Source organism: Onychomys torridus, chromosome 6, assembly GCF_903995425.1.
Source record: "Onychomys torridus chromosome 6, mOncTor1.1, whole genome shotgun sequence".
NCBI classification, from domain to species: domain Eukaryota; kingdom Metazoa; phylum Chordata; class Mammalia; order Rodentia; family Cricetidae; genus Onychomys; species Onychomys torridus.
The window spans coordinates 16,287,986-16,306,056 of record NC_050448.1 but is presented as its reverse complement, the minus strand read 5'-3'; the positions used below and the strand labels follow the sequence as shown (position 1 = coordinate 16,306,056).

Genomic DNA, 18,071 nt, shown 5'->3' with positions numbered 1-18,071 from the left:
ACCAGTTATATAAGCCGGAAGATCTACTGAGGGAGATTCTGTGTCCTGACCTGTCCTGCCAACCTCAAGGGGTACAGGAGGGGTGGGGCTTTTCAGGATGCAGCTGTCTGTAAACTGTCTGCATGTGTGCAAGAAAGGCCCACTCCTATGCCTGTAAGGGACCCAGATAAACTCACTGACTCACCCAACTGGACTTGGGTGGAATTCTTCTTCAGTCTGTCACTCATGTCTGATGTGGGTGAAGAAAGGTTTGTTCTCCTCCCCCAGGAAAAGTCCCAGGAATCCCTGTTCTGTAGGACACCTGGAGACATGTTTAATTTGGAAATGAGTTATTAAAGCATAGTCTCTTAGGCTACAAGCTTCTTTTTCTGAAATAGCTATCTGAATATTCTATTTTAAATATGAATCCTTTTAAGGGATTAATTTTTATTAGTTTTGGAAAGTTAGTGAGCTTAAAATTCTTATTTTAGTATTTAAACCTACAAAAATGCCTTTTTGTTCTAGCATTCGGGCAACTTTGATTAAAAAAAAAAACACTGTGTATGTTGTCATTGGAGACTGATTGTTTTTCTACAAGTTGTATAAAAAGAATCCTTTGTAGAGTCAGTTTATCCCAAGGAGGCAGAAGTCTGAACATCTCATAGGAATTCCAGAGCCCTTTCAGCCTGATGGTAGTGCCTCATCTTAACTTTTTTAATTAAAAAAGGAAATGATGTGTGAGTGTTTAGCTGCATGTGTGTCTGTGCCTTGGTTACATGCGGTGCTCATAAAGGCCAGGAAAGCACATGAAATCCGCCAGAGTCACAGACAGGCATGAGCTTCCAGGTACATGCCAGGAATTAAACCCAGGTCCTCTGCAAGAACAGCCTATGTTCTTTTTTTTTTTTTTTTTTTTTTTTTTCATTTTACATATCAACCACAGTTTCTCCTCCTGCTCCCCCACCTCTACCCCCCCCCCCCCCCATCCACTCCTCAGAGAGGGTAAGACCTCCCATGGGGAGTCAACAAAGTTTGGCACATCAAGTTGAGGCAGAACCAAGTTCCTCCCCGCTGTATCAAGTCTGAGCAATGTATCCCTCCATAGGAAATGGACTCCAAAAAGCAAGTTCATGCACCAGGGATAAATCTTGGACTCACTGCCAGGTGCCCCACAAACAGACCAAGCTACACAACTGTCACCCACATTTCAGAGGGCCTAGTTTGGTTCCCTGCAGGTTCCCCAGCCATCAGTCGAGAGTCTGTGAGCTCCCACTAGCTCAGGTCAGATGTCTCTGTGGGTTTCCCCATGATGATCTTGACCCTCCTGCTTATACAGTCCCTCCTCCCTCTCTTAGACTAGACTCCAGGTGCTCAGCTCAGGGACTAGCTGTGGATCTCTGCATCTGCATCCATCAGTCACTGGATGAAGGCTCTATAATGAAAATTAGGGCAGTCAGCAATCTGATTATAGGAGAAGGCCAGTTCAGGCACACTTTCTACTATTGCTAGGCTTCTTAGCGGGGGTCATCTTTGAGGATTCCTGGGAATTTCCCTAGTACCAGGTTTCTTCCTAACCTCATAATGGCTCCCTCTATCAAGATACTTCTTCCATTGTTCTCCCTCTCCATCATTCCCCTACTTGATCATCCCATTCCCTCATGTTTTCATCCCCTAAACCCTCCCCCTTTTTCCTCTCCCAACCATTTTAGCCAGGAGATATTACCTATTTCCCCCTTCCAGGGCAATTCATGTGTGTCCCTCTTAGGGCCCTCCTTGTTACTTAGTTTCTCTCGGGCTGTGAATTGTAGCCTGGTTATTCTTTGCTTTATATCTAATATTCACTTATGAGTGAGTACATACCATGTTTGTCTTTCTGGGTCTGGGTTACCTCACTCAGGATGATATTTTTTCCTAGTTCCATCCATTTGCCTGCAAATTTCATGATGTCATTGTTTATCACTGAGTAGTACTCCATTGTGTATATGTACCACATTTTATCCATTCTTTGGTTGAAACAACTCTGAGAAACCATCTGTCAGAATGGCTAAGATCAAAAACACTGAGTACAGCTTATGTTGGAGAGGATGAGACTAAGGGGAACACTTTCCCACTGCTGATGGGAATGCAAACTTGTACATCCACTCTGGAAATCAGTATGGCAGTTTCTTAGAAAATTGGGAATCAATCTACCTCAAAACCCAGTAATACCACTCTTGGGCATATACCCAAGGAATGCTTAACCATACCACAAGGACATATGCTCAACTATGTTCATAGCAGAGAAGTGGAAGTGTATGCCAAATAAATCCTGTTCTCCCAGACTTGCTTTTGGTCACAGCAGTAGAAACCCTAAGTAAGACAACCAGTGTTTTGTTTTTCCTGAGAACTTTAGCTGGCACCTTTCCAGATCACTGAGGGGATAGGACTGGGGTTGCAGCTACACCACTGCTCTTCCTCGATGCCAGCACAAGGACCAGAGAAAGAGGGGCGTGTCCTTCCCCCTCTGTACTTCCTCCATCATTTGACAGCTTGTCTTTCAGACCCAAACCTTCCGTCCCAAGCCAAGAATTGAAGTCACAGATGGGAGTCATCACTCATGTGTGGGAGCAAGGTTGGGTTACAGCCCTTAGGGTATCAGCTTCCACAGAGTTTTTTAAATAATAAAAAGATACATTCCCATATGAGGCATTTGTTTTATAATAACATGGGAATAGATGTAGGGGCCAGGCATAGATAAATCCATTTCTATGCAGCATGAGGGTGTCAGAAATAGATTTCAGAATATTTAAATTCTATGCATAAACAATATTACATTTATAGTTTCCAACCAGTATATTATAATGAAAGAAAATAAAAATTAGATATATGGGTCTATGGGGTCCCTATTAACCAAAGAAGGAATTAGAGCAAAACCATAAAACTGCAGATATGTTAGTATGCTTGGACAGCCATAACAAAATGCTGTTCTGGATGGATTAAGCAATAGACACTTACTTTCTCTGAGTTCTGGATGTTAAAAGTTCAAGACCAGGGTTCCCAGTGAGTTGCTTGCTGGCTTGCAGATATGTGCCTTCTCACGGTGTCTCATTCACCCCTTTGTTGGTGCAGGGAGGGAAATAAGAAGGGGAGGAGAAGAGAGAGTCCTGGGGTGTTCTAAGACTAGTCCTGATGCGTTATGATCCACCATGAAAACTCACTCAACTTTACCTCCTAGAGACCCCTCCAAGACAGTCACGTGAGGAGTGCACTTCAGTGTATGAATTGGGGACACAATTTACTCTTATCAATCACTGTGAATTATAATACTTAGTGTTTGGATGTGAAAGATTGAAGGCAGTGATGATGTTGGTGGGGAGGTGGGTATGATGAGAATAATTTTACATGAAATTTCATTTTCTCTTTCCAAGTATCTGAAGACATCACCTTGAAATGGGGCAAACAAAACAAAACAAAGGAAGATTCTGTTGAAATTGGGAAAATGAGTAAACTTCAAGACTCTCATGTTGCTAGGCCCCCCCATCCGGCAGCAATGAATGTTGTTCTTATTTCTCCAGCTAGACAGCAGCGGAGGTCAGAAAAATTGCAGGAACCAAATTAGTTAGCACTAACCTCTTGTAGCCTAATGCTTCAAATCTCCAAAATATGAGCCACATTTGGGAGAGAGGAAAGTACTTAAACTGTGAAATATTGGACCAGGTCTGTTGCTCTGAAGTACACAGAAAACCATAGGATCACACTTCTGTGTGATTTGTTTGACTCTGCTGTTTTGATGTCCACACTAGCCTTGAACTCCTCATCTTCCTGCCTCATCTTCTTCAATATTTGCTTACTGCCACATACTGAAACAGTCCAAAAAATACTTTGGATCTTTGCCTCTCCCTTCTAGGAAGCATCGCACTTGATGGACCTTTGGAACTGAACAGTTTGTTTGTAAGACAGAATTTAAACACTAATTTAAATCCAAAGCATCTCAGACTTGCACTTGTTTAAATTGTCATATAGCAACCGACACTGTCATTTGGTGTTTTCTTTTCATTTATTTTCATTTCTCTTGTCAAATTCTCTTGTAAAAGACTGTTTATTATGGTTAGTGTGTATTTATAAACATTGCTTAGGAGAGAGCCTGAATAAAGACATTTGTAAAACATTGCCATCTCATTTACCTGTCTGTTACTCCTAACTTCTGATGTATTTATTAAAAAACCTTTCTTTTCGCATAAAAAAATAACAAATGATAATAAACATACTTTAAGCCAAAAAGAAAGTCCCAGTTTAAAAAAATAAATAAATAAATAAATAAATAAATAAATAAATAAATAAAACCAAGGGGTTGGGGGCCTAGGAAAGCAGTAGGACACTTTCCCAGCATATACAGAGCCCTGGGGTTAACTCCCAGGATGGACAGACAAACAACAAAAGCAAGCTTTAGCAGGGCATGCTGCACACCAAGAATCCTGCCACTAGGGAAGATGAGATGAGAAGACATAATAACTTCAAGGCTGAACTGGGTTATATGGTGAATTCCACTCTAGTCTGAGCTCCATAGTGAGCTACAGTACAATGGAGATCAAACAGAAACTTCAGAATTGAAAAACATAATAACCAAAATGTACAAATCAATAAATGAAATCAATGCCAGGAAGTAGAAAACAGGAGCCAGAGAACCATTTAAGTACAGAATTACTCAATTTAAAAAAAAAAAAAAAAAAAAAAAACAGGGAAAATAGACACCCACACTCCCCAAAATGAACACATTGACTCAGGTACTGGTGCAACTATAAGAAAAGAGCTGACCTTCATGTCATGGTGAATGTGAACAGGCAGAAAGTTAGACCTAAGAGAACCAAGGAGACTCTACCAGTCTATTGGTGGGTCTGTCTCCTGAAGGTCAGACCGCCCCTTAGTGGCTAAACATCCTTGAAGCTGGAGTTAGGTTCCTTCCAGTACATCAGAAACCCCAGACACTAAGGCAGCTTTCCCAGTTGCCACACGGATGAATGCACTAATGAAAAGTCCTGTTATTCTGTTGCTGTGAAGAGACGCCATGACTAAGGCAACTCTCATAAAAGAAAGCATTTAGTTGGGGGCTTGCTTACAGTTTCAGAAGTTATTTCTGAAATATAGTCTGTTATCATCATGCCACAGAGCCTGTCCGCATGCCGGTAGACATGGTACTGGAAAAGTAGCTGAGAGTTTTCTATCCTGATCCTCAGGCAGAGAGAGGTGGAGGAGGGAGACTGAACGTAGCACGGGCTTTTGAAACCAAAACCCACCCCCAATGACATGTTTCCTCCAACAAGGCCACACCTCCTAATCTTTCCAATTTTTCCAAAGAGTTCCTTCCCCTGGTGACTAAACATTCAATCATATGAGCCTATGAGGGCAATCCTCATTCAGAACACCAGAAGTCCTCAACTTCAAAAGAAGCTAACTTAATTATAATATCATTTTTAGTGTGGTTTTGACCATGCCTTCCATGGGCTGTTCAAACTGTCATGGCAAAAAGTACTCTGAGAGGGAGATCTGTTCCACCATGATCTGGGAGACACTAAAGGTCACCTTACCCCGTGAATAACCACCCATCTCGTGAATATTAATAAAAACTTTTTTTTGTTTTTGTTTTTGTTTTTTCAAGACAGGTTTCTCTGCGTAGCTTTGCACCTTTCCTGGAACTCACTTTGTAGACCAGGCTGGCCTCGAACTCATAGAGATCCTCCTGGCTCTGGCTCTGCCTCCTGAGTGCTGGGATTAAAGGCGTGGGCCGCCGCCGCCGCCGCCGCACCGCCGCCGCTGCCGCCACCACCACCACCACCACCACCCGGCAGTAAAAAATTTTACAAAAACACAAAATCATGCTATCTTGCTTCTATTCACCCTTGAGTCAGCTTACTCCAAGCCCTCTGGAGTGTACTGCTGTTTTGCAAAGTAAACTTGTGTTCAACTGTCAGCATCTCCTAGATTAAGTCTTTCCTTCAAGCAGACAAAAACAAGGAAAATCCGTAGTCTTACAACAAAGATCCCAGAGGAGAGAAGTGAGGCAGAATTAAAGCCATGTTTGAAGAAATAAAGTTTTAAAACTTCCCCAGGTATGGTAAAAGACAAGCCTGAGAATACAAGATGCTTGGGAAATGCCAAAAGATGAGCCCAAGATTTGCTATAATGTGAAAAACTCAAAGACGTCTTGATCTAACAACAGGAGATAAACAGCACCTTGTGCATCTAGGAAGGAACTGTTTGAGTGGTGATAGATTTCCCTTCAGAGACCACAGAAGACAAGATAAAGTTGTGGGAAGAGAAAATAACTAAAAACAAACGACAAAACCAACAAATCTTTCAGAATTTTATATCCACTGAAAATTTCTTCAGTGATAAAAGGGAAATCAAGACATTACCTGGAAAAGAAAAAAAAAAAAAGATGTTGTTGTCTGCATCTCAAAAAGGATGCCCTATGAAACCAGAGAGAATTATCAGAAAAGGAATTATCAGGAAGGAACATCAGTAAAAAGAACAGGAGAGAATAATACATGAGTAAACACACTAGATTTTCCTTCTGCCATTCCTGAATTATTTTTAACAGTTGAAGAAAAAGTTAAAACAATGGCCATTATTATTATTATTATTTTAAACGTAGAGGCAGTATTTAAGTTAATAAATTTAGACAAGATTAAGGGGACATAAAAAGAGGTAAGATAATTACATTTGACTCAATGTGGTAAATATTGGCACCAGTAGACTGTGGTAAGTTATCTTCAGATAATGAAATACCTACAGAACTCAGCCCTAAAGGTATGTTAAAAAAAAAAAAAACACAAAATAAATAAACTACTAAATATAAACCTAAGTGAGTTGTTAAAATGTTTATATAACTCAAAGGAAGATGGGGGAAGAAATTAGATAAATTAATAACAAAACAAAGCAAAAACAATGTATATATAATGAAATCCTAATTTATCAGCAATTACAATAAATGTAAATATATTATCAAAAGACAGAGATTTACAGGCTGGAACAAAAATAAATAAAACTATCACGATCCAAAGGTATGCTGTATATCAGAAACTCTGTTTGTTTGTTTGTTTGTTTGTTTTGACATCCTCACTACAGTTCTGCCTCTCTCCTTGACTCTCTCCTACCAGCCCCTCCCCCACCTCTCCTCTTCCCTCAAAACAAACAAACAAAAACAAAAAAAATTACCATCAAACATTTAAAATGTACTTCTCTTACATCCACACTTGATTCTAAGTATGTATACACTTTACATTTAAAAATGCAATCTTTGTTTCAAAAAAAGAAAGAAAGAAAGTTAAAACTATAGTAAAAATTTATGTTCAAAGTAAAAGGGTGGAAAAGACATGCCAGGAAAACACTAATCAAAAAAAGTCAGGAGACTTACATCATTATTTGGAGAGTGACCCTTAAAACAAGTCAGTCATTGGCACAGAGAGAGGCAACACACAATAATGACTACATACCACTTCAACATGTGTATTCATAAGGCAAAAATCTATAGGATATGTGGAGTAAATGCTAACTGAATTTAAAGTAGATCTCCAAGCACAGGTGAATACCCCAGTATTAATGGCAGCTTGATGAGTACCCAGGAGCCTTTGAAAACACAAAGACAGGTCTTCTGCCTTACAGATTTCAGTGCTGAGATTGCTTCCTCCATCTCCAGCTCACTTGGAAGACACCCTCAGGAGAGGTTTTAGGAAGCATTGAGAAGGATTGTCATTTTAGGTAAAAGAGTGCTAAGTGTACTCAAAATCTTAGCTAGAAAAACAAGACAAGAAAAAGAAATAAAAAGGATTCAAATGAGAAGTTAGAAGTCCAAGTATTGCTTTCTGCAGATGGCAGGATCCTTAAGAGCCCAACAACTCCACTAGGAAACTCTTGGTCTGATACACACTTTTAGCAAAGTAGCAGGGTACAAAACTGACCTACATGAATCAGCAACCTTTCCATATACTAACAATGAACTCATGGAGATAGAAATTAAGTGGAGAAAAACAAAACAAAAAATCCAGGGACCAACCTAAATGGTTTATCAATAGATGAATGAATAAGGAAAAATGTATTCTTGGTTGGAACGAATACAAATCCACAAATGGAGTTTTTCTAGCCATAAAGAGAAAAGAAAATGAAAATGAAAATTCAGGAAAATGAACATAACAGGAGATCTTGCTAAACAAAATAATCCAGACTCAGAAGTACTGAATGTTTCTCTCCGTACACGTGTGTGTGTGTGTGTGTGTGTGTGTGTGTGTGTGTGTGTGTGTGTTGTGTGAGTGTGTGGGTAGGTCATGAAAGTAGAAAGCAGAGGGCAACAGAGGTCTTCAGAGTGGGGGATGGGAAAGAAGCTAATGGAATACATATGACCTGGAAGCAGAAGGGGATCTCTCTGTGGACAGGAAGAGGGAATGAGGGATATAGGAAGGTGATGATGGAGGGGAGTGAATTAGAAAAAAAAAATATGAAGACAGATGTTTATAAAAATTCCATAATGAAACCCATTACTTGATATGCTAAATTTAAAAGTTAATCATTAGAAAGCAAAGAACAAAATGAGTAACTAGGTATAGACTACAAAAGACAAAGCAAAAATCAATGCAATCAAATATTAAAGTTTCATTCTGGGAAAGATATTGGTAAGAAAATAATTAAGCCACAAACTATAAAAAAAAATATTTGCAAACCACGTTCTTGAGAAAGAACTTGAATCTAGAATCTAAATGAGCCCCCAAACGCATATAAAGTAAATAGTTCAATTAGAAGATAGGCAAATCATGTGCAAACATTTCCCTGGAGGAGATGCTAGTATAGGAAAACTCAGTGTCACTGGGCCCTTGGAAAGTGCAAATGAGCCCCCTGACATCACTGCATGTCTGCTGGTACAACTAGAATTTTAGCTGCACATATTGATGGGTTGAGGAGACCGCTGTGTGGTCATGAGGACTAGACTTTAAAACCATGGCATCTACATACGCAGCTGGGCATGCCTGTGTCCGACACCCCACCTCCATGCTGTGGTTGCAAGTGTATAGCCCCTCCTTGGGATCCCAAGAGCTTGATTGCCGGTCAGCCTACCCAGCACAGCAACCTTAGGGGTCATCGAGAGACCCTGTCTCAAGTCATTAAGTCAAAGAGTGATAGAGAAACCGGTTACTTTTGCTTTGGCCTCCTCATACATGCACAGTCACGTACAGGAAACACACACACACACACACACACACACACACACACACACACACACACACTTAAATAAATAATAAATACCAGCAAAACCAAAGGCTGACAAGGATGTGAGTACAATTCAAGCTCACTCGTTGTCAATAGAAATGTGAAGTGGAACTGAACCTTTGGGAAATACCTCAGGGGTCTGCTTACAAATTAAATATACAAGTCATCCGTAGCAGCTTCTTAGGTATTCTAACAATACCTGAAATGACCAAAACACCCAGCAATTGGCCAATCGCTAAATAAACAGGTAGGGATCAGTAGAGTGTGACTTTGGATGGGTGGGAAGGTCAGTGGTCGCTAGGGCTAGAACACACACACACACACACACACACACACACACACACACACACACACGCACACGCACACGCGCACACGTTGTCAAGTTCCTGGTGTGTGCTGCTGAATATGAAGACACAGTGGAGTTAAGTGGAGTGAAGAATACCAGCGACAACTCCGCTATCATTGCAACTTCCTCTTGCATAATCTGTTTTCATTGCTTTGGGTAGATGTGGCTCACCTTATTTCTCATGAGGAGACTCGATGAGAAGTGGAAAATTCAAGTTTCCAGTTTCAACCTAACAAGACCAAGAGCTAAGAGGATCTGACAGCAGCAGGTGGATGGAGGGCTCCGCCCACCCTCTCCAGCCCCAGGCTGCTCTCCAGACCTGAAGATGCAACGCTGACTACCGGCTAAGCAGTGCCTGGAGACCGCAAAGTCAGGGGCACCGGGCTCAGACCTTCCCACGGATGGCGGAACTTTTGTGAACTTCAAACCCTCCGGGGCGAGATCGCCTGGCCCCGCCTCCTGCTTCCGCTGTTATGCTACGTCTGGGCGCCACCTCACTCCTGAGCTCTGCTCTGTCAGCGGAGACTTAGACTTGGTTCAGCCAGAGCAGGCAGCGCTGGCTCAACATGCAGGCGCTCAACATCACCGCGGAGCAGTTCTCCCAGTTGCTGAGTGCGCACAACCTAACTCGGGAGCAGTTCATTCACCGCTATGGGCTGCGGCCGCTGGTCTACACCCCCGAGCTGCCAGCGCGCGCTAAACTGGCCTTTGCGCTGGTGGGAGCACTCATTTTTGCTCTGGCGCTCTTTGGCAACTCTCTGGTGGTCTATGTGGTGGTCCGCAGCAAGGCCATGCGCACCGTCACCAACATCTTCATCTGCTCCCTGGCGCTCAGTGATCTGCTCATCGCCTTCTTCTGCATCCCGGTCACGATACTCCAGAACATCTCCGACAAGTGGCTGGGTGGTAAGAATGATTACACGTGCGCACGCGCGGGGACACACACACACACACACACACACACACACACACACACACACACACACACCACTACATTCACATTTCTGATCTCATATTTTTCTGTCAAAGTGAATCCTATGCTCTTCTTGGAGACAAAAGGTGGGGATGGGAGATTGTTTTATGGTTCAATCCAGACATCGGTTGAAGTGAGAGGAACAGTTCAGGGAACCTGCGCATCCACGTATTTCAACCATTTTCCATAATTACAAGGTGAGAGTTCCTCTATTTTTTAACGAAAGGAAAATCACCATGAAAAATCTCTTCTCTTTCTCCAACTTCCAAATTTGCCTACCAGCTACTTGTGTGGTTTCCAGATAAGTTCCGGTATGTAGTAGTTAATATATGATCTGTAAAAATTTTTTACAACAAATGCTAATTGCAGAGAAAAGTATCCTGAACAAGTCCTTTGTAGATATTGTACGGGTAGAGTCTTGTAGGGAGGACCATAGAAAGCACACCCACCCCCCAACTTCTAAAAGGGAGATGAAATAAAAAAAAACTGCGGAGTGGGGCCACTGATATTGGAACAGTGTGTAGACACAGGAAAAATAAGGAACTAGACTCTCCAGTCTTCCCACAGATACACAGCAGTGTCCATGGATTGCGTCTGCATTTGGCATTTTGTGCTGTGTTCACAGCTGCGATGTTGCACCTCGGGAAGGTGTACTGCCTCTACCCATTTTCATAAATCAGTGTGTTCTTGCGACCACATAAGAATCCCTAGAAAGTGACTTCAAGTAAGAGAAAGGCTCATTATGCCCCGGCCCCCTGCCATTTCCATCTTTTGCTGTTTTCTTCCTAATGCATGAATGGTTTTTCACCCCGCCATTGCCCACTGGAGAGCTACTTATTTCTTCGCCACTGCTGTTTTCCACTAATGTGCACTGTGTTTATTTCAGTAGGTGGGAATGCTAAGTTGTTGGCTCTCATCTCATCTCATGCGTTTTTAAAACATCATTAACTGTTGAACACGCAGCATTGACTTGCCGGTGATGATGTAGAAGGGAGTAAATTGGTCCACATACCAGACACTTTCTCACACTGTCTAGTGAAATTATCATGTTTGGACATTTGAGATTTACCTCTAAAACTAGGTTCAACAAATTCCTGAGGGAATTCTGGATCCTTGCACAGGACTTCTGGAGGAAAGGTCTTGAGGTACTACTAAGTGTTTGAACACTGATTTAGAAAGCAATTACACACCACTTGAAAAGGAACATAAGTAATGTGGGGTCATTTAATAGTAGTCTAAAGAAGAGATCGCCCCTGAGCTCTACTACATGCTAATTGGGCCTATGGAACTGCAGTTTTTCAATAGAGTGTTGAGGAGGAGAGAACTTTGCAAGCGGAGTAGAGCAGATCCTTAGCCTGCAGCCATGGTGAGGGGTGGTTCCCAGGGTGGGCCCTGTGCAGAGGACACTGGGAGGAACAACCATGGTTAACCCCGTGCTTCTGTTTTCTTTGCTTTCAGCTTCATGGGAGACATTTCACTTTAGCTTCTAAACACTGAAGAGGTGGTAATGTGCTGCACATTTGTGTTGTAGGGTTAGTATGAGAAAACATAAAAGTGCTTTGAAAACACTGGTTACATGCCTGTAATCTAGCATGTAGGGAGGTAGTGGCAGGATTGCAAGATTTTTACAAGCCTGGACTACATAGTGAGTTTACATAAGGAGAGCCTAGATCACAATAACAAAGCACAGAGAGCAAGAGAGAGGGAGAGAGAGAGAGAGAGAGAGAGAGAGAGAGAGAGAGAGAGAAATCATGCTGTGAAAATATATGATTAATTCTATTAAGAATTGCTTAGTTGGAGGTTGCTTACATTTATACAGGACAAGATAAATAATGGTCTATAAGTTGAGCATACCACTGCAAAATTACAGTTCAGATGAGAAGAAAAAGCCTGAAAAAGACCCACAGACAGGTATGGAGTGAATTAACTTGCATGCTATAGATAGGATAATAATTGCCCATGATACATCCATCAAAGGAGCAGTCACAAGAATGTAAAAGATGAAAAATAATTCATAAGTTACTTGACAAATCTATTGAAAAATCTCCTATATGACAACACATCATCTTGAGAATACAAAAGTAAATAAAGCCTGTGGTCCTTTTGGGGTCCCAGAGAACACAAGAGGCCCCAAAGCAAACAAAATTAAAATGCAATAGATGAAGATCCATCTGTTATTGGAACACACCCCAAGGAAGGGGTGTCTGAACAGAGGATGTCTGGGAGCACTCTGTATTTGGGGGGGCAGGGAATGCTGTATTTTAAGAAGGCTGAATAAGGCATTTCAAGAAAATATATCAAATGGGGAATGATGGGGAGATACAGAAAAGCAGGTCACTGAAACTGGAGAAAGAAATGCGTAAAGGTCAAAAATATGAAGACCTGTCATAGGGGGTGGTAGGGAAGGCAAAGCATCTATGTGGAGCTCACCAGGAGGGAATGATGGCAAAAAGTATCTGCTTCTGGAAGGGCAGGGTGGCTGCCTGGTATTGCCACATCCTCTTCAGCTGTAACTGTTACATCTGCCTTCCCAGGATGTCATGCTACTGGTTTTTAATCAGTCCTAGGGGACACATCACAGAAATCACCAGCTACAGTTGATGGCTACAATTGAACAGCTCAGTTTGTCTTTACAGAACAAAGACATTGAGCTTCTTTCTTTTTTTTTTCTGATGTCTTAGTTACTGTTCTATTGCTATGATAAAACCTAGTGACCAAGGCAACTTATAAAAGAAAGCATTTAACTTGGGTTTGGGCTCCAGAGAGTAAAAGTCCATGATGGTGGAGTGAAGGAAGAGCTGAGAGCTCACATGAGACACAGTCATGAGGCAGAGAATACACTGGGGATCCCAGAAGTCTCCTGAAACCTCAGAACCCTCCCTCAGTGACACACCTCCTCCAACCAGGCTACACCTCCCAATCCTTCCCAAACAGTTCCACCAACTGAGGACTAACAACTCCAACACATGAGCCTATGGGGCCACTGTCATTTAAGCCACTGTATCTCATAAAAGACAGATATGAAGATATATCTACAGACACTGAGTTTATTTACCCAACTACACTCCAGTCGGGAGATCACTACTCTGTTGCCCAGCAGAAAACAAGCTGATGTGCAAACTCTTTATCTTCCTTGATGCCTCAGTTACTTTTCTATTGCTGTGAAGAGACACCATGATCGAGGCAACTTGTAAAAAATAACGTTTATTTGGGGGCTTGATTAAAGTTTCAGAGGGGGTCCATAACCATCATGGTGGGAACCATGGCAGCAGGCTGACAAGCATGGTGCTGAAGCAGTAGCTGAGAGGTTACTTCTGATCCACAAGTCCAAGGCAGGGGGGTCACTGGCATGGGTTCTGAAGTCTCAAGCCCCACCTCCAGTGTCGCACCTGCTCCAATCAGGCCACACTTACTAATCTTTCCCCAAACAGTTCCACCAACGAAGGGCCAAGCACTTAAATATCTGAGCCTCTGGGGACCACTCTCACTAAAGCTACAAGTCCACCATTTGTCAGCTTTCCTTTTCTTTAACATTTTACTTTTTATTCACCACACAAAATAGCATGTTTCATGTGGACATTTTCACTATATAACATTGTAATTTGCTCATACTCACCCCCGATATTCTTTCTGTTCCCTCTTCCCTCCTTGGGCTAGACCCAGTTCTTCTCCCAAGTATTCCATGGTCTGTTCCATGTCTCATTTTGTGTGTATTCCACCTAGTGAAAACACAGAGCCTTTTATCTCTTTCCTCCCATTAACCTTTTCTTGTGGTTCCCTTTCCCATCTCTCAAGATTCCTCCCCTTCCCTTAGCCTCCATTCTAGAGAAAATATGAAATGTGTGTGGATGATTTTGTCTAGTGTGACAGTCTCCAGCCCCACCTACTTTCCTACAAATAACAATTCTATTCTTCTTTATGGCTGAATTAAACTCCATTGTATGTATGTTTCACATTTTCTTTATGAACTTATCTATTGATGAACAGCGAGTCTGAGTCCATATATTAGCTATTGTGATTAGTGTAGCACTGAGCAAAGATATGTAAATACCTCTGTGGTTTGCTGACTTAAAGTCCTTCAGTCATAAACCCAAGCGTAGCTTAGCTGGGTCACGCAGTAGCTGAATTTTTAGGTTTTTGAAGTCCCTCCATACTGACTTCCATGGTGGCTGTATACTGGTTTGCATCTCATCAGAAATGTAAAATGATTTCTCTTTCCCCACATCCCTTACCTGGGTTGGGATGGAGTCTCAAAGCACTTTGAATTTGCATTCCCTGATGGTTAAGAGTATGGAGCTTCTTCTTTTTTTCCCAGGTGTTTATTGGCCATTGGTATTTCAGCTTTTCTTTGACTCAAAATCCTCTAGGAATTCTTCCAACAGGAGGCAGCAGAAATGAAGGCTCTCACTGTGAGCAACACATTCTTCTGCTTTTCTTCCTTTTGACACAAAGGTGGGGCTGTGTCACCCACAGCTTTCAGAAAGGGACCTGGAAGCTCTATGTCTGTCCTCCCTCTGAATTGAATTGCCTTTTGTTCTAATTCAGCCATCAAATTTACCTGTCCTTAGCAATAGCTTCTTCATTTCTTTCGCCCTTTCTTCCTCTTGTTAACTTTTCATGGCGTCTGAAAGACTCCTCTGAATTCCCTGCTTATGCCGTTTCTAGATAATTCAGAGCAACTGACTTCTCTTGGATGAGCAATTAAGATCACTGTTCTTTTCTCCAGTCTCTCTTTTTCTTCATGTTGCTTTTTAAATCTCCTGTTCTTCATTGGTTCTCAACTCCCTCTCACTTTGCAAAGCTTTTTCTTCATTGTTCATTATACATAGAGAGGGGATTATCGGAACATTCATGCTTGATGGACGATTCTGAATTTTAATCACAATATGAAGACACAGTCTTTCACCTAACCCGTAGACTGGCCATCATAATATTGTAATACCTTTTATTTTTCTAGTACACCTCAGGAATTTCCATACTGAAAAACTGATGTGAGATCTTATCAACATCCACTGTTCTCTCATCATATCTTGCCTTCTGCCCAAACCATGACCAATGGGACTATCATGGCACAATCATGATTGTATTAAGCATTTCCTGGAAAAGTCTCTGGAGTATTGAGACACCATAGGTGTTGAGAAAGTTGCATCCTTTGAAAGAGCTAGTTTCGGTTAGATCAAGAAGGGGAAGAAAGTATTCAGTAAAAAGATGGAGAGCACAGGGGGAATTTGTAACTGTAGGGGGTTCCAGAGCATACCATGAAAGGATGAAAAGCCTGATGGGTTTGAGTAGAGGTGGGGTGGAGTCTAAAAGACAATGGGGTTGTCTTGAATGACTAAAATAAGTGGAAACTTAGGGCATAGGAGGATCAACTCTGAAGATCCAGAAGGAGGTAGAAAACCAGTTATAATTCTATCATCCTTTATGATTCTGTAACTATAAGGTGAGATGGGAGTGTTTAAGGCAATAGTTCTCAACCTTCCTTATGCTGTGACCCCCCTTATTGGGGGGGGGTCGAGACAGGGTTTCTCTGTGTAGCTTTGCGGCTTTCCTGGATCTCACTCTGTAGACCAGGCTGGCCTCAAACTCACAAAGATCCGCCTGCCTCTGCCTCCAGAGCGCTGGGATTAAAGGCATGCGCTGCTGCCACCACCACCGCCGGCCGCCACCACCACCACCACCCAGCCCTGTGACCCTTTAATACTGCTCCTCATGTGTGTGGTGACTCTCAACCACAAAATTATCTTCATTGGTTCTTCATAACTGCAACTTTGCTACCATTATTAATTGTAATGTAAGTACCTGTGTTTTCAGATGATCTTAGGCAGCCCCTATTAGGGGGTCATGGCACACAGGTTGAGAACCACTGGTTTAAAGGAAGGTGCAAGCAGCAGCCTTATGAGGAGACTTCCAAGCTCTGTGCCCATTCATCCTACTATGAGTACAACTTCAGCCAGGAAGAGATAGTCCCCTGGTGTTCACAGGTCTGTGGCTCTCCCACAGTTCTGTGCTTTAATGGTGGCTGGCAAATTGACTAAAAGCAGTTCTAGGAAAAAGCTCCCAAAATATCCTAAGTAATGGCAGTGTCAGCACGAGAGGAGCACATTTGCTCACTACTCTTGAAAAACACTCGCCCAAGTAAGGAAATGTAGAAGATTAACTTTTCAGTAGGTGATACAAAACTTTACCTCTGGGTCCTTAGGTGAACCCTCCTCCCTTCAGGTCCCCAGCTTGGAGTGCCTGTCTTCCCCATAGACGTGCACCTATCTTCGCCTCTTACCCCCACCAGAATGATGCATCAGAAGGGCGGGAGGTAGGCTGGATGGACCCTGCAATCTGACTAAGCTTCCAAGACCCTCTGAGTGGGCCTGGAATAGGGTCAGGGCTTGGGCAAGGCTCAGAGGTGTTGGGGATCTCCCTATGTCCTCCACCTAATGAGTTCTGTAGAGGGATGACATGCTATGGCCCTCGGGTTGGAGTGGACCTAATGTCCACCATCAGCCTGGAGGGTTCACAGCCTAAGGGCCAGGCATGAAAAGTACCTCAGAGGGGGGCTCCCCTGGGTCCAGTGCCCTGAAGGTGGAAACAAGTCCTGAGGAGTCCCAGGATATGAACGCCCTGTGGAAAGAACTCTAGCAGTTTGCCAAGCTGCTGAAGCAGAAGAGAATCGATCCCCTAGAGTATACCCAGGCAGACATGGGGCTTACCTTGGGCTTCCCTTCAGAAAGGTTCGGCCAGCTGACCATTTGCCTCTTTGAGGATCTGCAGCTCAGTTCCAAGAATGTATGTAAGCTGCTGCAGAAGTGGGTGGAGGAGGCTGGCAACAACCTTCAGAAGACATGCAAAGCAGAGACCTTGGTGCAGGCCAGCTAGGGAAAGCGGGGTGGGAGGGGAGGGAGGAGTATAGAGAACCGCTTGAGAGGGAGCCTGGAGAGCATATTTCTGCAGTGCCTGAAGCCCACCCAATGATCAGCATCATTGTGGAGCTGCTTGGCCTGGAAAAGGACGTGGTCCAAGTATGGTTTTACAACCGGCACCAGAAGGGCAAATGACTAAGTATTGACTATTCCCAACAAGAGGAATATGAGGTTGCAGCTCTCTTTTCCCAGGGTGGCCTGGTCCTTTCTTCTGCTACAAGAGCCCCTACTTCACCAGAGTGTACTATTCAGACCCTTTTCCTGGAGGTGAAATCTTTCCCTCGGTTCCTGTCATTCTTCTGGGTTCCCCAAGGGTTCAAACTAAAGTGCCCCCACCTGACCGAGGACGGGGAAAGAGGCCAAAGCCTGTTGCACCACTGCTTTGGGATTGAGTTCTTCAATTGCTGAGGAAAAATTGCAAACACAAAGGGTGGGGGCCGGGGTGGGGGCCAAGGGTGGGGGTCAAGGATGGGGGCCAAGGGTGGGGGCCAGGGGTGGGGAAGTGATGGAGGGAAGATGAAGTTCAGTGACTCCTTTTATTATGAACCCATCACTCATCATTTTTGAAGCCTTGGACACAGAAAGGAAGGAAGAGGGGAGGGAGGGAGAGAGGGAGGGA

The 18,071-nt window shown here is 43.0% G+C and overlaps 1 protein-coding gene and 1 pseudogene across 1 annotated transcript in view; both read left to right on the top strand.

Moving 5' to 3' along the window:
* The first annotated feature begins 10,108 nt into the window (after positions 1-10,108).
* LOC118585191 (pyroglutamylated RF-amide peptide receptor) overlaps positions 10,109-18,071 on the top strand; it is a 39,524-nt gene continuing 31,561 nt past the window's right edge. The window contains exon 1 of the mRNA XM_036189425.1: positions 10,109-10,468. Coding sequence (XP_036045318.1) covers positions 10,129-10,468 — 340 coding nt within the window. The 5' untranslated portion in view covers positions 10,109-10,128. The remainder of the gene's footprint in view (positions 10,469-18,071) is intronic.
* On the top strand, positions 12,368-17,844 carry LOC118585209 (annotated as a pseudogene).